Source organism: Rhineura floridana, chromosome 3 (assembly GCF_030035675.1).
Source record: "Rhineura floridana isolate rRhiFlo1 chromosome 3, rRhiFlo1.hap2, whole genome shotgun sequence".
Classification (NCBI taxonomy): Eukaryota; Metazoa; Chordata; class Lepidosauria; order Squamata; family Rhineuridae; genus Rhineura; species Rhineura floridana.
The window spans coordinates 39,277,145-39,300,434 of record NC_084482.1 but is presented as its reverse complement, the minus strand read 5'-3'; the positions used below and the strand labels follow the sequence as shown (position 1 = coordinate 39,300,434).

The 23,290-nt window shown below is 43.7% G+C and overlaps 1 protein-coding gene across 2 annotated transcripts in view; it reads left to right on the top strand.

The window, feature by feature from the left end:
• The first annotated feature begins 2,704 nt into the window (after positions 1-2,704).
• KCNH3 (potassium voltage-gated channel subfamily H member 3) overlaps positions 2,705-23,290 on the top strand; it is a 72,082-nt gene continuing 51,496 nt past the window's right edge. The window contains exon 1 of one of the 2 annotated variants that reach the window (XM_061615400.1): positions 2,705-3,687. In XM_061615400.1, coding sequence (XP_061471384.1) covers positions 3,081-3,687 — 607 coding nt within the window. In that variant the 5' untranslated portion in view covers positions 2,705-3,080. Of the gene's footprint in view, positions 3,688-5,255; positions 5,274-23,290 lie in introns of those variants that run through there. The other variant, XM_061615403.1, reaches the window with a different exon arrangement.

Here is a 23,290-nt window from a genome sequence, read left to right as displayed (position 1 = left end):
ACAATAGAAGAATGGAGCCTTCCTTCAGAATTCTCATTTGTCAGAATTTTGCTATGCAGGTCTCCAGCCAAGTAATGTTTAGGAAAAAAACCCATGCCTCTACTAGGATAAAATGTCCATAAAAACGCATGCATTGGTGAAATCAACATACAAAAATGCATGATTTTAGGGGAAATTGCTTTGTAAAATGTGTATTAGGCAAAAGTGCATACAGATGTGTGTATGGTAGGAGAAATTTGCATTAAAATGCTGACAAATTTTCATACAGACTATAAAAAATAAAATTTGCAAACTAGAGTGGAAACATGGAGAACTGCATTGAAAACTAGAAAAATGAAGTGTATAGAATTATGCATGGCAAGGAGAAAGTAGATACAAGATTTTTCTTCTTCTTCTTCTGTCTCTCTCATACCACTACACCTCATGGACATCCAATGAAGCTGATGAAGGGAGGATGGAAGTTCTTGGAGGATTCAAGACAGGCAAAAGAAAGGATTTCTTCATGCAGAGCTTAGTTAAAACTATGGAATTAGCTCCCACAAGATTTCGTATTTCTGTGGTCTAAAGCCATGAACTCGGTGGCCTTAGCTTCAGCCACTACTTCTCAGTCTTAGGGCTTCATCTGTAATTCCTGGATGATAATATTGTCCTACCTTACAGGGTTGTTGAAAGTATTACTGAGATCACACATGTGAAGTGTTTTGAGCACTTAGTGAAAATACTATATATTAATATTATACATTTATTAAGCACATGCATTGTGTACCTTAATGCAGCATTATTAAAAACAGGGCACTTAAATCCATCAGGCAAGCCCATTGAAATAAATGGGAGTACTCAAAGAGAACACCTGCTCACCCTAATGTGTGTGCTTGTTGGAGGATGTTGTGTGTGCAGCAGGTATACACATTAAGGACCCTCTCATCTGCTCAGCATCAACAGCAACACAATGGTGCTATTGTCTTTGCTGGTATTCCTATCTTTGCTTTGTTTTGTGGTGGTTGTTTTTAACAAACACTGCTGCTGAATCTCTTTACTCAAGCTGAGTTAATTTAAACACAGTAGAGGAGCGAGGAGGTGTTTAATACAATCAGGGCCTCTACTAAGTATTATTCCACAAGAAAGAGTGAAGGGTTTTCCTGCTGAGTTAAACTAATGCCTCTAGAAAAGCAAAATAACTGGTGTTGATACTGTTACATGCTCCCCCTTCTCCAAGCAGCTGAAACTTCAGGGCAACCTTTATTTGGTGGATTTCTTTTGGAACAGAGAGATTTGGGGCCTTCCAGCACTTTTATAATAAGCTGTTTGAAAGTGTACAGGTTGAGCAGGTATTACTTGGGTGCAGAAGCAAACATGCAATCAAGCAGTCCCAGTCCCAAAGTAGCATAAATTTAGTATCTTCAAATCTAAATTGGCTCTCTACCAGCCAAATCCTAACGTGCTTCTGTTCAGCTCTTCTTTCACAAATTCCAACTAGGCAGACTAGATTCACAGTGCAGGTAGAGGTTATTCAAGATGGCTCTAAAGAAGGCACAGGGACTTCAGACAGATATTTCCTCTCTCAGTTTAGTATAACTACATGTCCTGCAACAGAGGCAATTTTTGACAGATTTTATTTCGGCAAGGTCTACTTTGCATTTTGCAAAATCCAACTCTGAGAGCCAAACATACATGCTTGCATTAAATGCCATCACTAATGTCATATCTGAATGGGTGTGTGTGTGTGAATCCTCCACTCCTGCAGAGTTAAAAGTGTCAAAATCAATACCCCAAATAAAATCCTCCCCACATCCATGGCTTAGGTGGCTGTAGAAAAAGGCAATGGGTGCTCAGACAAGTAGATTCTATTCTGTTAAGGCTTCATAATATGAGTAGTGCTACCCATGGATGGGAAAGAAGTTGGTAGGGGCTGAACAACTATCCTTTTTCTAAGATGATGTGAACAAACATTGCCACCTTTCCCTTGGCCCTTTTCCTTTCACTGCTGAAGAAAGCGCAGAATAGTGTTACCCACTAAATTTAAAGTTTAACAGCAGCACACCATACTTAAATTTAGTGGGTGAGCTGTTTCTGGTGTTGGGAAAAGCTTCAGCCAATTCTTATTTGCCAGGCAGGCTGCTATTAAAAGCTCAGGGCCAGTGTATGAGGTGACAATCCTAAAAGTTTAATTATTATTAAGCCCAGTTTAAACATTTTGGTTTGCATGTAGAGGCATCAAACCCCACTTCTGTAGGGTGGCACTCCAATATTTGAAAATACCAGATCACCTGGGGAGTCTCTCCCTGATAACCCTGAATATTCCTGAGGTATTCTGTGAGCTCACAGGAGGGGAGGGGGGCTTTGAAGATGCTAAGTCCCTAGCCATGGAGTGGTGCCATGCACAATAGATTTTTGGCAACCTCCATGTGAAGGCCACAATACTTGCATCAGCTTTTAGAGTGTGTGTTCTCCTGAGTTCCTGTCAGTACTCTCTTTAAAATAACAGAACCCGTTTTTTGTGTGTGTGCGTGAGCTCGCCTGCTCTGAGAGAATCCAAGTAACCTCTTATCTGCAAAGAAGGGAAAGGTGGGGGGGGGGAAGGAAAGGACAAGAAAAGAAAAACTTACAACTCTACAGGTTGGCTGTTCCTTTAAGGGAGAGCCACCGGGTGTGTCTTAAGTAGCTATGGTAACTTTCAAGTTGAGGATGCTGTGCAGTGCTCCGAGTGGCTGAAATTGACGAACGATGGCTCAGAAAGGGTGGTGGGTCTTATTTAACATCTTCTTTCCGACAGTTCAAATAACCGCTGGCGGGGTAGCTGCCAAGTCACGCAAATGACAAAGCCGAGCAACTTTCGGCTCAGGGACGGTTTTAGGAGCTGCAGAAGGAGCAGCAGCAGCAGCAACGGGAGGAGGACGACGACGGCGAAGGCGGCTCTGTGCTGAAAAAGGCAGCGCCTGGAATTATGCCCCGGGCGTCCAAAGCTTGTTGGCGATCGCGACGACTGGCGGTCTCTGGGACTCGCCGTCGGAGTTGCGAAGGAAGAGACATCGGAGCGAGGCGAAGATGTTGGCGCTGCTGCGGGGACTGCAGGATCCCAGATGGGGACGCCAGGAGAGGGCAGAAAGGGAGGAACCCCTGAGCCCCCGCGGCTCAGGGGATGGGGCCGCTTCCTGAGCAGGAGACGGCCGTGGGAAGGCTCCCCGGCGGCATCGAGAGCCCACGGGGCGCGCTTTCTTCTTAGAGCTCTCCTCCGGCCGCTGAGAGAACTGAGCCTGAGCTATTCACGTCGGACTTCGCGCCAGGCCACGCCAGGACCTTTCCCTCCCGCGACCGAGGGGAAAAAACAGCCGTTCGCCTTTGGGGTTGCCGCTGTTTGGGGGAAGGGGCTTCCCCTTCCTTTCCCTTATTTCCTTTGCCGCCTCTCCTCTTGTGGACCCGATTGCCTTGCCGTCTGGGCAGAAGCTGCAGACTTGGCACTAACCCCCACCCCACAAGAAGTGGGAGGGGGTGGGTGGAGAGATTCTCTGCCTGGGCTTGGGGGAACTAAGGGTATTCCTCTCCCTCTCCAAGACTTCTGGAGCTCTTTTCTCCCCATTGGACGATGGAGAAGTCCTCGAGCAAGTCCTAAAATGCCGGTAATGAGGGGCCTCCTGGCTCCCCAAAACACCTTCCTGGATACCATAGCAACCCGCTTTGATGGCACGCGTGAGTTGGCTTCCCACTCTTCCCACCCCTCTCCCTCCCACCCCAGCCCCGTTTGTTGTCTGGGCCTTCTTAGGAAAGCTGGAGGGCTGTCATCTCAAGGGGGTTGCTCTGCAGAAGTCTCCCTCGCTGGTAAAATAGCTCTCCAACATGTGTCCCATTCTCTCTCTCTCTCTGGGCCACCCTGGATGGGCTACTCAAGGAAGTAGTGATGGGTTCACTAGAGGCCTGTTTCAGATGTGACATAATTCCTACAGTGAAAGTGACTCTGCTGGGTTGAGAAGAATGGGGGGCACTAGCAGATAAAAAGTCCTGTGTGCCAATGACGTGTGTGCATGCAAGGGGCAAATGCTGGGAATTTGCAACTAACTGTGGCTTCCCAGGGCATGATGTACACATGTGTGTGCATTTATCACGTGCCACAATCTACATATGGTGGCATGCTATTCTTGAGGGGTCTACACATTCAAACAGATTATTTCCCAGAATCTTAAAAGACCCCCCCCCCAAAAAAAGTAAGGCTGTTGGGTTTTTATGATTTGCCACTAAGAGTTTCCAGGTACTGGTCACACGAGCAGTGTTGCACTGTTTAATATTTGCATTAAAGGGACAATTTCACAAGATGCAGCTTTTCCCGCATCACTGCACCATTGTGGCTAAGGGAACAGTACTTGGTGAAGTTATGCCTTTTGTGTTAGGTATAGCAGCTCTTGGAGCCTGCATTTGGTGACCCAAGTGATCAGGTATTAAACATCCTGGGTACAGGATTTTTTCCCCTTCAGAATTTAGGCCTGGCATCCCTAAGAGGTTAATAAATCATTTTCCTTTTTGGTTTGGTGCTCTACAAACAAACCTTAACATGTAATGTGCACATGTGACAAACATTTGCAGACACATGTACCTTCAGAAACTCATCTCGGGGCACCGCTACTCATTGCTGAGTGTACACTTCAATGTTGAACTTGTGGATTTTGTAATATGTGCAATTGTTGGTAATTTGCTTTCAAGTCGATTCCAACTTATGGTGACCCTATGAATAGGGTTTTCATGGTAAGCGGTATTCAGAGGTGGTTTACCATTGCCTTCCTCTGAGGCTGAGAGGCAGCGACTGGCCCAAGGTCACCCAGTGAGCTTCATGGCTGTGTGGGGATTTGAACCCTGGTCCCCTGGGTCTTAGTCCAACACTCTAATCGATAAGCCACACTGTCTCTCTCATATGTGCAATAGACCTTGGGTATCATGTATGTGCACCTGCAATGTGGGAATATGACAACTGTCTCCAGACATATCTACAAGCTATAGTTCCTTGTTGAGTATACACTTGGCAATGCACCTGGAGTTGTCACACATATTTTGTGTGAAATGGAGAGCTGGGTGAAGGGTCTCTTTATGGAACTGGGCTTTGGCAAGGCACAAAGTTGAAGTGACGCATCTGCCAGAGGATTTATTTTATGGAAATAGAGTGATCTGTTCTGTGGGGTAAGAAGGATGTAACTAGAGTTCTGAATTTTTTTTTAATTGTCTTTCCTTCAAGGAGCTCAGGATGGATTTTTTCATCCCCCCTTTTGTCTTCACAACAACCTTGTGAGGTAGGCTAAGTTGAGAGATGATTACTGACCCAAAGTCTCCCAGCGAGCTGAGCATGCAGTGATGTGCACCTGGGTGTCCTGACTCTAATCTCACCACTTTTGCCACTATACCACACTGTCTCTCAAAACTCAAAAAATAAACTAAAGTTTATTTAAAGTTAAAATAATTATGGTCAACATAAAAGAATATAGAATAGGGATGAACTGAATTGTCTGAATTTGTGTGGGCTTGATGAGGAGTAGGGAATCCTTTTTGAAGGAGGGAGATGTCCCCTTTACCTGCTGTGATAGTCTCCTTAGCGTCTCATTTTAGAAAGCTTTGGGAAGACCAAGCTTTTCATAAAATTGGGGAGAGTTGGAGGTGGTTTATGTACATTTAAGTAATGTCCCCCTACTCCCCCCAAAAAAATATTCAAGCACTGAGGAGATGGCTCATTGTACTGTGAAGAAGCAAGTCCCAGGATGAAGGCTTGAGTCCCATAACCTTTCTGGAGAAACTTCTTCAACACTCGCCAAATTGCATTGTCTTTATTGTTGTTGTTGTTATTTCTGCCAAGGAAATGTGAATAGGGATGTGATGGCAGGTTATTTGAACTTATTTACCACTTGGCTAATATAAACCACTCTACATAGAGAAACCACTACTGTGTAGGGAATAATGCGTATCTTGGCTGTGGACCAAGGGGTGGCTAAACCATGTGGCCTTCCAGATGTTGCTGGACTCCAGCTCCCATCAGCTCCAGCCAACAAGGCCAATGGTCAGGGATGATGGGAGTTGTAGTCCAACAATATCTGGAAGGCCTAAGGTTCCCCATGTCCAAATGATCACATGTGGAGTACACAAGCATATATGGAGTTTTTACCACACCAGCTTATGCCTAGAAACTTGTGCCTCACCATGACTTCCCAATGGTTATGGCTTCTCACTTTGGAAAAAGCTGTATGTATGATAATTGCATGTGCCCTTCTATACCCAGGTTGCATGTTATTTCCTCCATGGAAACAGCTTCTGCATAGGTTTTGTGTGAAGTGTTCTCCTAAATGAATACTAAATGAGTATTGTGCCTAGTAGCTATGTTTGCTAATCTTGTCTTCTCCAAGCTAATCTTCAAATATCTGAAAGGCTGCCTTGCAGAAGATGGAGCAGATCTTTTTTCTAGAGGACAGAACCTGGGGCCAATGGATATAAATGAAATGGGTATAAGGATGTGGATTAAGGCTAAACATGAGAAGAAATTTCCAAACTGCCAGAGTCTTTCACAGTGGAATAGACTGCCTCGGAGGCGGCAGGCTTTCCTTCGCTGGGTGCATTTAAACAGAGCCACCTTCTAGGGATTCTGAAGTTCTGTCCTGCATTGCAGATCCTGCAGTGAGCAAGGAGGTGGACTAGATGGCCTCCAAGTTCCCTTCCAAATTTACAATTCTATGTTCCAATCTGTGGCCTGAGCCTGCAGTGAACATGTTATTTGTTGGTGTTTTGTTTTTTAGTGTTTTTTTATCTCCCAATTTTTAGCAAGGAGCCCCCATGCCAGCCTGCCTGCATGCTTGGGTTCAAATCAGGCTAGTAAAAAAAAAATGGGAGGGAAGAAAGAAGCCATCGTGGATATTGTGGATTGAGAAAAAGCTTTCCCCACCCTGCACGGGTTTGCACACATGCATGTGCGCGCACACCCACCCCGCAGTTCATTTCCCACGCTTTCCTCACTGTGTCTCTGCCAGCTTTTTCCCTGTGGAAGAAGCACAGGGACTGACCCTACCATTAGGCAGTGGAGACTGGTCCAGTAGGGCCAAAGGGGCATTGCCTCACCAACCTCAGTCTGCCCTCAACCAGCCCCGCCTGCCTGTCTTCCTGCTTGTAGCCAGCCCAGAGGGTGGCCCTGCTCTCAGCCACAGCTGCCGCCTCCTCCTGAGTCTCAGGGTTTCCCTTGTAGAACTCAGGAGAGAGGGGGATGGGGAGAAGTCTAGACTGAGGGGGTTCTGCCTGTCATTGGCTCTGGCTCCACTTAGTTGGCCTCCTTGCCTTCCACCCTACCAGTCCCAATGGCAGAGTAAGGTGACCTCCTCATACAGCAGATGCTGAGGAGCAGGGCTGGCAGCCCCTTGGCTGCCCCATCTTTGGAGGACAGGGCTGTGTCCTGCACACCCTAAACTGGCCTGCTGCCCTCAGTTGCAGGTGGTGGGTGCGACTACTGCATCGTCACCAGTGTTGCAGTAAGATGCAGTGGCCAGGCCAGTCATTTTCTGGATATGGAATGATGGGTGGGAGGGTGGGCACCATGTGATCCTTTGCCTCAGGCAGCGAAATGTCTCAGGCCAGCCCTGAAGCAAGATTGCTTTCCTTTCTAGTCGGAAGAAGTAGAGGAAGGAAACGCAGCAGAGCCCTTGCAATCTGTTTTGTGTGAGACCAATGGATGGAATTTTATTTATGCAAGAGATACCCAATAAGCAGATCCAACTATCGCTCTGGACACATTCAAAGAATATCAAATATCATTTCTAGACCTCTTTTTAAGGCACAAACTGGCTTGCAGATAATCATTTAGGGAAAGACATACAGATTAGGAATAGGATCTCTCTGACAGAACACAGAAGGCCATTTAGCGGGGTCCCACTTAAAAGGAAGGAGAGAAGGTACCCCCCCCGCCACCCACTTCTCCCTACAGACTTTCATGCACAATCCTTTAGAGAAGTCCCGGTGTGGATATGGTTTTTGTTTGTTTATGATGGTGGGGCATGGGGGTAGTCAGTCTGCTGAATGTCTCTGGAATAAGATGGGCCAAGTGGTTTAAATCTCTGTGTGCGTGTGTGTGGTTCTCCATCTGTGGTCTGTGGGCCACCAGGGGGCTGCAAAGTTCATTCAGGTGGTCTACAACATGTCTGTACAAGTACAATTAAAAATCATACAGTACCTAGCATAGTGCATTACAATTGGTACAACAGGCAGAAAAATCATTAAGTGGTCCACTGAGAGGCTCAGCCATTTTCAAGTGTCCGGGGGTGGGGGAAATGTTTGGGGACCACTGCTGTAGAGAATACAAAGGATTCAGTGCCTCTCAGCATCTTTTATGTTTGGTAGTAAGAGGGATCTCCTGTTCTTGTATGTAGGAACATAGGAAGCTGCCTTATGTTGTCTACACTGATTGGCAGCAGCCCCCCAGGGTCTCTGGCAGGGGTCTCTTCCAGCCCTATGTGGAGATGTCAGGGATTGAACCCAGCACCTTCTGCATTCAAAGCAGATGCTTTATGACTGAGCAACAGCCCCTCCCATACTTTTAGAATCATAGAATAGTAGAGTTGGAAGGGACCTATAAGGCTGTCAAGTCCAACCCCCTGCTCAATTCAGGAATCTATTGTTGTACTGCTCTGTGTATCCATGAACAAATTAATGACTAGGATTTAGTTAGTTCAGTTGCAAAGCTTCACATAATTCACCTTCTTCAAGTGAACTGGTTTAGGGAATACCCATACCAAACAGCCCGATAATCTGCATATTTGTTGGCTGAATATTGTTTGCATAAACTGTTAGATTTATGAGATAGAGACAACACACCAGACAGACAGGATGCCTTTGGGTAACAAGGAGTTTCTGATAATAATATTTGCATAATAGAGCTTGAACAGAATTAAAGGAATACATGGTAAAATGATGTTTTCATGAGACTCAACCAAACTGCACAAATGTAGTTTGTGAGCCTTTGAGTTACACAGAACTCTTCCTCAACACACTGAATCTAGGGAAGAGTTCTGTGTAGCTTGTAAGTTCTTCTCATATTGTACAATACATTTTGTTTGGTCCATTTTACTGCTTCCAAATGATACTTATACACCTCCAAAACTCTTTTCTCCCATCCCTTTCCTCATACCTTTCAGTCACCCATCCTCCTGAGAATTTCTCATGCAGGAGTCCATGAATAACTGATTGTTTTGCATGCCTCTAAGACCATATCTAAGCTGAATAGTCAGGGTATTAGCATGTTTGTTGTTTAGGACTGAGTGCAGTCTTACCAAGAAACAATGAGAGGGTTCATCAGAGGAGTGATTAAAGAAAGCGTCCAAAATCTGCAGCAGGTCAATAGCTTTATCACGGATGAAGAGTGGCATCTAAGGATATCTGTACACTACCCTGAAATCTGACACAATGAATGATTGTATACTCATTTATTTGAATTTTGAAATGTATTATTATTATTATTATTATTATTGCCCTTCACCAACAGGTACCAGGGTGGGTTACAAAGTCTAAAATACAATATTATTAAAAAGAATTAAAACACATTTCAATCACAAGAATAGGGTGGATTCTGAAAACCTACAAAAAGTTCTGAAAACTTTGTCTAAAAGTCGTTTCCCTCTGGAATTGGACTGTTGACTTTTTTTAAAAGGGGGTGGATTATTCTGCAACATATAATTGACACAATAATAGTGCATTAATGATGGACTTATACTGAACTGTCCACATTATTTTTTTGTGATGCTTCCATAATAATATTGCATTATTGCCATCTGGAGGGGCAATCTTGCACCAAAGAGCAACAAAAGCAGGACAAAACTTAAAACCAGGTCATCTATGGTATAAAAACTTACAGGATTTCAGAAGGAAGTTATGCGACACGCACTGATCGGAAACCAAGCAGTATGTCCACCACTAAACTTTTGCAGGTGCAAACAGTTTTGAAAGTGGGATTGCGAATAACTTCTCTGATACCATAATGAGTACAAATAATCATGAATGCACAATAAAAAGGCTGTCTGGAGGGGCACATGGTCCACTAGGAAATTTACTGCACAAGACCCACTGAAATGAATCGCACCTGCACAAGTGTGAGCTTCATGTTGACAGAGCTTGTGAATTACGTGCCTTTCTTATTTTTAAAGCATTTCAAAAAAAGTGTCCCAGATTAAAAGAAATGTCTTCTTTGTTTCATTTCTGGTAAATGGAGAGGGGTGCCATTTGGATTGTTAGATTTGATTTTGCCTCATGCACCCACTACTTTGGGCCTGCCCTCTTGGAAATGCTGTTTGCACAGGGCTAGGCTGAAGTGAAATGAAGGCAACATGCAGGGGGGTTGGAGTTTCTGAACAAGAAGCCTGCCTGAGGTGGCAGAGGAGAGTTTCCTCTGAACTAAATTATCTAAATGTATATCTCCAGAAGGCCTCTTTCCCCTTCACAAGTTCACTCTTCCAGTTCTGAAGATACTCTCACATCTGATTCCCTTAGAGGACCTTCCATGCCACAGTAGCACCATCTCCTTCACCCTAGCTCTTCCCCATGGGATACCCTTTGCTTTGCTTTCCACACCACAGTGGGCACATGTACCATGACTTCCCTGTCTATATTTTGCAGTGCTGCTGGCCCTTCTCGGCCCATATTAACCTTTTTACCACCCACTGCAGCAGACTCTTCTAGTAGCAAGGGAGAGGAAGGGAATTTCCAAAAAGAAGAAGACAACGCAGGCTGGCTGGTGAGGGAAGGGGCTGTAGTCCAGGAGTGGAAACATCTGTTTTGTGCACACGTCCTAGGTGTAGTTGGTGATATCCCCAGTTAAAGGCTCTTAGGGTTAGGGAAGATCTCTGCCTTTGTATGGGTGAAACAGCATACTGCCACCATTACAGTACAGAGAGAAATCATAGCGTACAGAGGAAGGATGGAAGAACAGTACCTGTGTAGCCATGTGGGGTGGTATTCAACTAAGTCCTAGTCAGAGTAACCAACCAAAATTAATGAACCTAGGTTAGTCATGTCCATTAATTTCATTGGGTCTACTCTGAGGAGGTCTACCACCTGTAATTAGGAGAAACCTTTCTCTCTGACCCTCCTCCCCTGAACTGTTACAGCAGAAGTTTTGGTCTCTGAGTCAGGAAGTAGCAACAGAGCGGATGAGAGAGAAAAGCACAAGCAGGCTGGCTGTGGAAGTGAATGCCTTTGATTAGGTTTAGCTCTTTTTTGTTTTCATATTGTTTTCTACAGCCAGCCTGCATGTGCAGGGAAAGGTAATCTTAGGAAACCAGGGTTACAGGGCTCAATATCAACTTGTGGAACAGATTTCATGTGGGCTGTACTGTACCAATAAGCTCTCTTTCTTCTTTCTCTCCCCCCCCTTCTCCTCACTGCAAAAGCAACCTGGTCACATAAATCCTTTCGGAGGATATTTTCAGAACTTCTCTACCCCTGGTTAAGGGTTGGTGTTGTAAGGTGCTATGTTGTTTTTTTGTTCTACATCCTCCTTTATCTGTCCAACTAAATGCTACAAAATAGTGTGCAGTATATATATGTATATACTTGTATATAATATAATATATATACATATATACTTGGCTGATATTTAAGCCATAGAGCCTGCTGCATCTAATCACAATCTTAAGGTGGAATGTGGAAGGAGGTAGCAGACGTTCAAATACGACTCTATTAGGTGCTATGAAGGTTTCATGTTGCACTGATGCTTGCTAGAAAGGAGAAACATACAATGGTTTACCCCTTGTTTTTGAAAACATAACATCTACCCATCACTCTGAGTAACAGCTGAGTTTTGTTTTGTAATGTTTTAAAATGGGGAATTTTCGAGAGACGTTGCCACTCAGAGACCTTCCAGATGACCTGGTTATTTATTCATCATGATTTCCTTGCACAAACCTTATTATTTATTTATTATTAAAATTATATCTCTTCTTTCCTGCACAGAGCTCAACATGGTCTACTTGGTTCTCCTCCTCCCCATTTTTATCCTCACAACAACCCTGTGGAGAAGGTTAAGCTTAGAGACAGTGACTGGCCCAAGGTCACTGAGTGAGCTTCATAACTGACTGGGGATGTTAACCCTGGTCTCCCAGGTCCTAGGCCAACACTCTAATCACTGCACCTTATGCAATGGTTAGACTGTATCTGGTCTTTATTGAGCATTTGTTCTGATTTGTTTGCAAGATGGTTATACAGCCATGAGCATTCATCCTGCATTCATCCTGATTTGCTTGCAGGGTGTTTATATGTCTTCCTGATAGTCGTTAATTTATAACACACTTTTCAATGAATTTCCCTGTCACTTTCCAAACCACAAAAAGTGTGATTCTTTTTAAAAGTGGATTTGTTGTGCTCGGGCAAGAGAGACCTTCAATCCACTTTAACTTTACAAACCTAAAGTTCCGGCATGTGCTTGAACCCTTCTCACAAAAGAGGGACAGTCTGGAGATACCCTCGCAGGGCTAGATGATATGGACCAGTGGTCTGACTCTGTTTTAATGTGTAGCTTGCCTAACTGTACTTGCTTATTTCTTCACTTGGAGGCCTGCAGCTCTGGAGGAAGGAGGATAGGAGCTATCCAGGGCTTTAGTATTTAAGGCTCATGGGGAGAAGGATCATATGGAAATTTCATTGCCTAAATAAGTGGTAACTGTTACTGTTATTTATTACATTTGTCAAATTGATGTCCCTCCTCTATATTTTCCCTTCAGTCTCTTCCCTTGTATGGTTTTTCTTTTTAATTTGTAAGCCTGAGGACAAGACCTGTTCTCATTTAATTGATGTGAGATGCTTTGGGAGACTTGTCCAAATGCCTAGGGAGCAAATTCTGCAAAGAGGGGGACACCACAGAAAAGGCCCTGCTTCTTATACCTGTTCATCTTTTAGGTCACAAGTAAGTTAGTAAGTAATGGGTTTGTTTGGAAACAAGGACTAATGTATGTTTTGGTAGACACTAGTTTTAGCAAAAGTGGCTAAGATGAGATCTGAAATCAGAGTTTCCAGAGTCTAAATCTATTGGAGCCTGGACCAGATGGGAGCTTTGTTGGATCCAGAAGATGTTTTGAACTACAGCTTCCAGCATCGCTGACTATTGGCTGTGCTGGCTGCTGATAGGAGTTGGAGTCCAACAATATCTGGAGTTGGGGAAGACTGCCATATGGAGATAGCTACTGGCTTAAATGGCTTTAAAAGGGGTTTAGACAAACTCATACAGGATCATCTCCTCCCAGGAACATAGGATTGGTGCCCATCATTGGCATTGCTGAGAATTCTTCAAAATCATATAAACATCTATGAGCCATGGTAACTGAACGGAACCTCCCTGTTCAGAGGCAATGTGCCTCCAAGTATGGTTGCTGGGGGTGGGGACAAAAAATGGAGATGGGGTATTGGCTTCATGCCCTGCTTGTGGAGGCATCAGGTCGGTTACTGATAAAGGGGGTGCTGGATTAGATTTCCAAATCTACTACACTGTTCTTTTGTGTCCTTTTCTTTGAAGTGTCTCCATTGCTGCATGTCACTGATGAAGAAAGGCAGATGTTGAACCATCCAGGATTTATGAGAAGCTGCTTTGACCCAATATTTTCCACCGTATTTGAAGGTCAACATCTAGGGCTGGCATCTGTTTCCTAGGAGAGGCTGTGTGTGTCTTTAACATCCACATATTATGCAGAAATTCAGAAGCTGTGTGAATTTCCCAGCAATGCTGTGGTGTGAAATGCTGCACCTGCTGGATTTCTGCCTACTGTACTATTAAAAGCATGAGCTGTTTCTAGGGGGAAAAAGGTGGCAAACCCTACTTGCATTCTGCTGCTGGTTTGAGCATCCTAGCATCTTTTTAAAAAAAAACATGTTTTTTCTCTCTTTTTCTTCCCTCAAATAATTTTAGCAGTTCCTAACATAATACTATATTGTATTAAAATATCAGGAAAACACCTCTGTAGCATGTATAATATTATTTAAATCAATTTTTGTATTTTATCAGACAGGCCTTGAGGGCAATACATTTGCAAATGTCTCTAGGTTTGGAAGGGGGTGGGATGGGGGAACAACGCCTGCATCAATCTATAAATAAATGATCTCTCCATGTAGTACTTAGTAATATCACTGCAGTTGGGCTGCTGTGTAATTTGAGCATTGACTGAGCCAATCTAGGTCCATTTCCTGCACCACTTCCTGATATTTTGGGTGCAATTAGAACTATAACACGGCAACATGCACACTCTTGTTGAACTCTGGCATTTTCTGCCTACTTTGTACAGTGTGGTTTGTATCTAATGGTCTTTCTGGTTTTTTAAAAAGAAAAAAAGACTTTAATGAGAAGAGCATGCCACTAGCCTTACCTGTCAATATATTTTTAAATCCTAAAAACATTAAGAGGTGGAAAAATAAAAGCACCAAGACAGAGAGAGGCTTTGGGTCTTTTTTTGTTTCCCCTCACATGTCATTATTGAAAAGGTTGAATTCTCTGCTAGATGCAAAGAAATGACCCCTCATTAACCGGCATTGCAAATCTGTTACAGTTTTGAGATGAGCTGATATTAGCTCACACTTTTTTTTCCTAATCATTGGCTAAATTTGTCAGGTTTTTGCAACACTGATAAGAGTTACCACATCTTCCTAAAGAAGAGAAACTGCTGCTATGTAGATGTGTGTGGATGCATATTAACAAGTATAAAAACACACATCTGTTACATAAATTGATGGCACCCAGTGCAATTCTGCGCACGTTTCCTTGGAAGTAGATCCCACTGTGTTTAATGGGGCTTACTTCCACAATAAGTGTGCATAGAATTGCAGCCCAAATTGGTAGCAACTGCCACAGAACAGTTGCCTCTTTTCTCCAGTTCATTACACCAGGCTGATGTTAAACCCACCCAAAGAGTTTAACAAATGACTGCCAGGCTTATCTTTGCTTAGGCCTTATTTTTGCGTGTAATTATTTCAGTTCTTTAGTTGGTGTATTAAGAGGTTAGCTGCTGTGTGTTGATCTCCAGATGGTTGCAAAGTACCTTTGAGCATTGAGATTTCCTAGGAAAAATCAGGAATATACCAGAGCTATAGCCTTCAACCTTTTGAGACCCAGGGTCCATCTGTAAATCAGATATGCATTTGGGGACCCATTTTTTAAATCATAGATGTTATGGTGATAGTGCTGTTGTCGTGACTCACCTTAGATGTGGCTGTGACCTGATTGTGGGTCCCAGCCCACCAGTTGAAGACCAGTGCACCAGAGGATACCTGCAGCCTACATCTTGTTCAGGTGTGGGGAATATTTGGCCCTCCAGATATTACTAAACTACAACTTCCATCAGCCCCAGCAAGCATGCCCAATGGGCAAGAATGTCCAGGAGGCCAGAGATTCCTACACCTAATCTAATGTGACACAGGGAATATATGAGAGCTGGTGTGGTGTAAAGCTGAGAGACTGAGCTACATGTTAGAAAGTGCCTGGTTTGAAAGTTGCCTCTGTTATGAGTTGACCAAGCCACTCTCTCTCAGCCTCAGTCCTCCCCATCTGCAGTACGAGGAGGGAAACTGGCTTACCTTACAGGGTTGTTGTTGTTGTTAGGATTAGTTAGGACTTGCCGCCCTCGGCTCCTGCTGGGAGGAAGGGCAGGTTATAAATCTAATCAATAAATAGGATTATAATGAGGCAAAGTTTGTGAAGCCCTTTGAATGCTTGAAAGACTTATAGAAATAAGTAGTACTAGCCTCATTATTTACAGGGACCGATGGTGACAGCCCTGGCATAAATGATAACACCTCTGACATAAGCCCACCTCCCATGTTTTAATGCTCAGAAAGGCAATGTGTTCACGTACCTTGAGGGCTGTGTTGTCTTTTTAGACAACTCTGGAAATTTACCTACAAGGCCTACCATGATATATGATCTTTAGGGAGCGCATCCTCCCTACTCCCTCATATCTGTGGGGGAGGCATAGCAACTTCTACCATATATTATGGAAGTGAGAACTTCCACCAATGAGTTGTATATGAAAGCGGTAAGGACAGCGAAAAAACTTTATTTCGCTGCCTCTATTAGGTCATCCTTATGCCGCCCAGCGGAGCTTTTTAAAGTTGTGCGGGGGCTTTTACACTCTGGCCCTCACGATATTATAGAAACATCTGAAGCCCGCTGCAACGAAATTGCTGGACACTTTCAAAATAAGATTGCTTGCATCCGTAGGGACTTAGACTCCGACGTTGTGACAGATGAATCCAGTGAAGTGTCCGGAGCATGGCCTTGTCCTTTATTATTGGATGAGTTTCAGTTGGTGCAGCTCGAGGAAGTGGACAAGGTGCTTGGAATGGTCCGGGCAACCACGTCTGTTCTGGATCCTTGCCCATCTTGGCTAGTGAAAGCTAGCAGGGCTGGAACCACCGGCTGGGCCAAGGAAGTGGTTAATGCCTCCTTGAGAGAGGGAGTAGTCCCTAGTAGCCTCAAGGAGGCAATAGTGAGACCTCTTTTAAAGAAACCTTCCCTGGACCCAGATAATTTGAACAACTACAGACCGGTGGCGAATGTCCCCTTTTTGGGCAAGGTTTTGGAGTGGGTGGTTGCTAACCAGCTCCAGGTGCTCTTGGATGAAACCGATTACCTGGATCCGTTTCAATCCGGTTTTAGGCCCGGTTTCGGCACTGAAACAGCCTTGGTTGCCCTGTATGATGACCTTTGTCGGGAGAGGGACAGGGGGAGTGTGACTTTGTTGATTCTCCTTGATCTCTCAGCGGCGTTTGATACCATCGACCATGGTATCCTTCTGGGGAGACTCGCGGAGTTGGGAGTTGGGGGTACTGCTTGGCAGTGGTTCTGCTCCTACTTCGCGGATCGTCGCCAGAAGGTAGTGCTTGGGGAACATTACTCGACACCCTGGACTCTCCATTGTGGAGTCCCTCAGGGGTCGGTTTTGTCCCCCATGCTTTTTAACATCTACGTGAAGCCTCTGGGTGCGGTCATCAGGAGTTTTGGAGTGCGTTGTCATCAGTATGCTGATGACACGCAACTCTCTTTCTCCTTTTCATCTTCTTCAGGTGAGTCTGTTGATGTGCTGAACCGTTGCCTGACCGCGATAATGGACTGGATGAGAACTAATAAACTGAGACTCAATCCAGACAAGACTGAGACACTGTTGGTGAACGCCTTCCCCGCTCAGATGGTGGATGTGTATCCTGTTCTGGATGGGGTTACACTCCCCCTGAAAGAACAGGTCCGTAGTTTGGGGGTCCTTTTTGACCTTTCCTTATCTCTTGAGCCTCAAGTGGCCTCGGTGGCACAGAACGCGTTTTACCATCTCCGTTTGGTAGCCCAACTACGCCCCTATCTGGATGGTGACGACCTCGCCTCAGTTGTTCATGCTCTGGTAACTTCGAGATTGGATTACTGTAATGCGCTCTACATAGGGCTGCCCTTGAAGACAGTTCGGAAGCTTCAGCTAGTGCAGAATGCGGCAGCTAGACTATTGACGAGGACCAGTCGGTCTTCGCACATAACTCCTGTTCTGGCTCGCCTGCACTGGCTACCTATTTGCTTCTGGGCGAGATTCAAGGTGCTGGTTATGACCTATAAAGCCTTACATGGCGTGGGACCACAATACCTGGTGGAACGCCTCTCCCGCTATGAACCTACCCGCTCACTTCGTTCAGCATCTAAGGCCCTCCTCCGGGTACCAACCCATCGTGAAGCCCGGAGGGTGGTTACTAGATCTAGGGCCTTTTCTGTGGTGGCCCCCGAGTTGTGGAATAGCCTCCCCGAAGAGGTACGCCTGGCACCTACATTATTATCTTTCCGGCGCCAGGTAAAGACCTTCTTATGCTCCCAGGCATTTTAATCATTTTAATCTTTTTATCTTTTTAATCTTGTAATACTAATCCTTTTATCATCTTATATTTTGTTTCATTGTATTTTGTTTTCATTGTGTCTTATATGTTTTGTGATTTTATTATGATGATGTATGTATTTTATCCTATTCTGTTTACCGCCCTGAGAGCTACTTGCTATGGGCGGTATATAAATGGAACAAAATAAATAAATAAATAAACCATGAAGGCACAGAGCTGTTACACCTCCTCTTCCTCCTCTGCAGTGGTGCTCACACTCTGTGAAGTGTTGCTGACAGAGGCCTGTCTGGCCACTTCCCTGCTGGCATTTAGTTACAACAGTGGAAGGTGTTTTTGTTTTTTTGTTTTAACCCTGGCTGATGGCAGGTGTTTTGGTTTGTTTTTTGCCTGATAGAATGCCACTTGAGAAAAATTAACTTTTGTGTTTTTATTTATGGTTTGGTGTATTTTTGATATTGGGTTTAAATTGTTTGATTTTTTTTTTTAAAAAAGATTGCATTTAGTTAGGTTAATATTGTGATTTGCTGCTGGGTTTTCTTTATCATGGTTCTACATTGCTTTGGGTGCCATTGGGGGTGGCAGAGAAAAGGATGTGGCGTATATGTTTGAAATAATATTTTCCCATCACCATGAGATTGCATGGGTGCATAATATGTGTGATAGATGAATCCATGGTAGATTGTCAGTCACTTCTAATGAATCTCCTGCTGCCGCCCAGAGATACACACAGCAGTAACTGCTTGCTGCAACAATCAAGGGGTTTTGCACAGGGCTATCCAGGTACCGTCTATCAGCAATACCTCCAAAACCCATTGCAGCCCAGCTGTGTCTTTCTTACCGCACACATGATGTCACATATGATGTCAGATGTGAGGCAGGTAAGCATCACTTGCCCAAAATGGCCTTGCATGATAGACCTCATCAGGCCTGCAAGCCAGAGGTGCCCCACCGCTGGGGTAAAACATCATGGCTCAAGAGCAGCTCTAGTCAAACACAGTCAGTCACCCACAACGTGTGGTGGTCTTTGACAGGCATATCCCCATCCACATCAAAAACCAGCCACTTCAATGGTATCCATATGAACATTGCAATGTTTATGCACCTTTGTATGCATCAACGGCGCACAGAGATCTGCTTCCAGGCATGGATCTTTCTTGCTGGATGAGGTAGAATGTTTTTATGCACACTCAGACCGTGAGGTGAATTTAGATGCCTGCCATGATTTGGTGTGACGTGGCCAGGGGAGCAAACCAGTAAAGGTTGCCTCCATTGTGACCCATTTGGATTGGAAAAGTGAGATTTTATTTCCTGACTATGATTGTGTTTGTCCCTTTCCTCTTCTTATGGGGCATTACAGACTGCTACAACCAAAGATGAATGTTGTGGGCTAATTCCTCAATAGTTTTCCTTTGAAAAAGCTCCCTTGCTTGAGAAATCTGGAGTTAACTTGTTCTGCAGGTGTCATCCTGTAGTGCCCCTGCTTTCTGCTTCTGGTATCTGCTTTGTTGATCCAATTTAAACATGATGCTGAAGCATGTCAAAGCACACTTGCACACCTGTGACTCCCCTTGTAGTTCCAATTATTTTTCACCTGGTATTCATTTCTTCTTCTTTTTTATTTTTTTTTATTACAATTTGCACTTGTATGGTGAATATTTCTGGAAGAGTGTGAATAGCTCCTCACCCATGTGGCTTACAATCTTGAGCAATTTTCATGCTGCAGTTTATGTGTGAGCAAGGTGTAATTTGAAGGCTCATCATGCATCTTCAATACTTAAATATGCATAGAGTTGTACCCTAGCCTGGATGCAAGTCCATTAAACACAGTGCCACATATTTCTGATTGTACTATTATGTAACTTAATTCCTTGGAGACTTTAGAATTTCAGTTCTACGTTCTTGAAGTCCCACAAGAGCTGCCTAGTCCTGTCCTTTCTGCAGCATCAGAGCAACTAAACCAATGGCATTTGGAGAGGCTCTGCCAAGACCCATTGTGACATCAGAACGGATCAGTCACTTGCTGCTGAGTGACACAGCACATGAGCAGCTCACATACTAGTTGGTTTATTATATATTATTACAGCAACAGTTAGAGAAATAGTATAAACGTAAGTATGAAGGTAAGTATGAATATTCACTAATAGGCCAAAAAAAAAAAAACCCTTGTGGTTTAAGAACGTACCTACAGCCAACAGATATTTCTACCAAACTTTAAAAAACAGGGAAATTGGGCAGCTATAGTGAATGCACTAGGGGAGCAGGAGACCTGACCTCCTCTCTGAGATATTGTACTGCCCTACACATTTGTAAAAATGCAAACACAATTTGGGCTGGTCTTTCACAGTCCAATCCACTTCCTGTGTAGCTTGGAAGAATTTGGTAACATGTGCCTCTGAGCATATGGTGAGTGGTGGCAACACCTGCAATTAGGATTACATCTCCAAAGATGGAGAATTACATTTTTTGTATGTTTGTTGGTGTTCTTCTTACTTTGCTTCTTTCCTGTGTTACTACTGTTTCTGCTGTTAACTACTCTATTAGACAGAGAATCTAACCTAGGAAATTCTATTTCTCTCATTATTCATACTAGAAATCTGTGTCAAATTAATTTTATTATTCTTAAACCGCAAGGTGTTTTTTTTGCCTATTACTGTATTTCTCTGCTTTTTAATCCAAGAGGTAAGAAATGGGATCCTGAGCAGGTTTGCTGAGAATGGATTGATCATTTGCATGCTTATTGAGTTCAGTGGGATTTACTCCCCTGGAATCATGCTTAGGATAGGTGAAACTGACCACAGGGGAGGGTGGGAGGAGGGCAGTGGGGAGCAGGCAGGAGAGAGAGGGAAGGAGGAGGGCAGGGTTGATCATTTGCATGCTTATTGAGTTCAGTGGAATTTACTCCCATGTGATCATGCCATGATAGGTGAAACTGACCATGGGGGAGGGTGGGAGGGGGCAGGGGAGGAAGGAGGGGAAGGGAAAGGCAGGTGTGATCATTTCCATGCTTATTGAGTTCAATGAGAATTTACTCTTGTACAGTCATGCTTAGGATAGGTAAAACTGACTGTGGGGGAGGGGAAAGGAAAGGAGGGGGAGGGTTTGGAAGGGGCAAAGGAAGGGGAAGGGGTGAGAGGGAGGGGATAGGAGGAAGGAGGAGGGAAGGGCAGGTTTAATCATTTGCATGCTTTTTGAGTTCAGTGGGATTTACTCCTGTACAATAATGCTTAGGATAGGTGAACTTGACCTGGGGACGCAGGGCACAGGTAGGGAGGAAGAAGGAGCAGAGGAGATTGGGTGGGTGGGCACTGGGCAGAGGGAAAGCCCCTTTCCTTTCCAAAAGGAAAATATTGTGAACAGTCTTGTTTTTTAGGGTTTTCCCCACCTTTTTATTCTACAGCAGACACATTTAGTCTCTCACCCCAATTTAAACCAAAGCTGACACTGGCCACATCCACACCAAACCTTTTTCCACTTTAAATGGTCATGGCATCCCCCAAAGGATCATGGGAAGTATCATTTGTGAAGGATGGTGAGAGCTGCTAGGAGACACCCTAGTTCCCTCACAGAGCTACAATCCGTAGAAGAGGGGCTGACTGTTAAACCACTCTGGCCACTGGAGCTCTGTCAAGGGAATAGAGTCTCCTAACAACTCTCAGCACCTTTCACAAACTACACTTCCCAGAATTATTTGGGAGAAGTCATGACTGTTTAATGTGGAATAAATGTCTGGCATGGGTTTGGCCACCCATGATTAGCCAAGCCAAACAGCTGTGAGTCTGGCTTTTAGAACACTGACAGTTGGTTTTTACTGAGCATGCCTGCACGATCATAGAGTCCAATGTTAAATTTCTTAATTAAAAATCAGCCATGTGTTTTTTAACTTTTAAACTGCAGAAGATGAAGGTCAGAATATGGGACAAGGTCAGTATTAGGATTACAGGTACTCTGTAAACACGGCTGATTTTTAATTAATCTCAACAAATTATGAGACCATAGACAGAAAAAAGGCCAACAGGGATCTGGAATTTTTCTCGTTTTACATTTTGAACTCTAGATTGAGTGATAACAGTGTTTTGTATATCACCATGAAAACTTAAGAGAGTTGTTAAGCAAGCATTTCTGAGTTCAGGACCATACGTTTTGTAAGGTTTTGTTTTGAAATGATCTTATGGGAAGCATCAGAATAACATGGGGGTATTTTCAATTTAACATTGCGGAATGTGAAAAATCCATGCTGGCTATAATATACAGACACTCTTGTGGCTGTATAATCCCCAGTACAGTCATTGTGGGGGCATGTGCATGTCCTCTAGAACTGTATGATTTAGATTCAACTGCACACACAATATATTTCTAAAGCTGGAGTGGATAGTATTATTGTTGTTGGTTTTAATATATGTTTTAATTGCTACAGGTGTTTTCATGTTAATGACTGTTACGCTGCAATTCTATAACCATTTGCCTGGAAGTAAGTAATTGAAATCAATGGAACTTATTCTGAGTGGACATTCTAGGATTGCTCTGTTAGTTGGAAAGCAGCATACAAATAGGAGAATATAACTTAATATTGTTGCAGAACAGTCCCAAAATTATAAACTTGCTTCATTTTCATGAAAGCCATTAAAATTAGTGAGGTCTATAAGAGAGAGTACTTAGTATTGTGTTCAATGTAAATAAGAGCATTTTATGTTAATTATGATTGTTATAAGAACTTGTATAATCACATGCATTGTTAGGTACATATTATGTAACATTGCTGTACTGGAAGACACAATTGCTTGAAACCCACCTTCTGTAATTTGAACAGAAGAAAACTTACCCACTTCCTTCTTTACTCCGGTGCTCCCTGAGACTTCCTCCCAAATCTGCTTCACAATGGCTGGGGAGTTTTGGAACAGAATGGCATGATGTGCAGGAGTTGCAGTAGGAAGGGGAAATAAATGAAAAATGCTGCGGCATGCATGGTACTGTGTGCAATGTTCATATTGTATATTTTGACATGTTTTTATATCACTCTTCAGTTGCATGAACTATCGTGTGTGAGAGTATGAGCATATTAAGGGAAGATTTAATTCCATGCTAAAGATTATTAAGAAATGGACTGAAAATAAAACTGCCATTATTGTGCTGCCCTTCTTTAAATATGTGGGGCAGCCATTACAGTTGGAATACCGTGCAGGATCTAACATAGATCCATTGGTTGCTGGGCCAGATGGACTCGTAGTCTGACCAGCAGGGGGTTCTTATGTTCTTAAAATAAATCTAGCGAAGAATGCCATGGTACAGGGTATGGTGATGGCTCCTGACTTAGAGGGCTTCAAAAGGAGATTCGACCAGGGATTCCCCAACTTTTTCCCCATGTACCTCTTGAAAACTCTGAGGGTCTTTGCAAACCACTTAATGATTTTTCTGCCTGTTATAGTACAGCACATTCCAATTT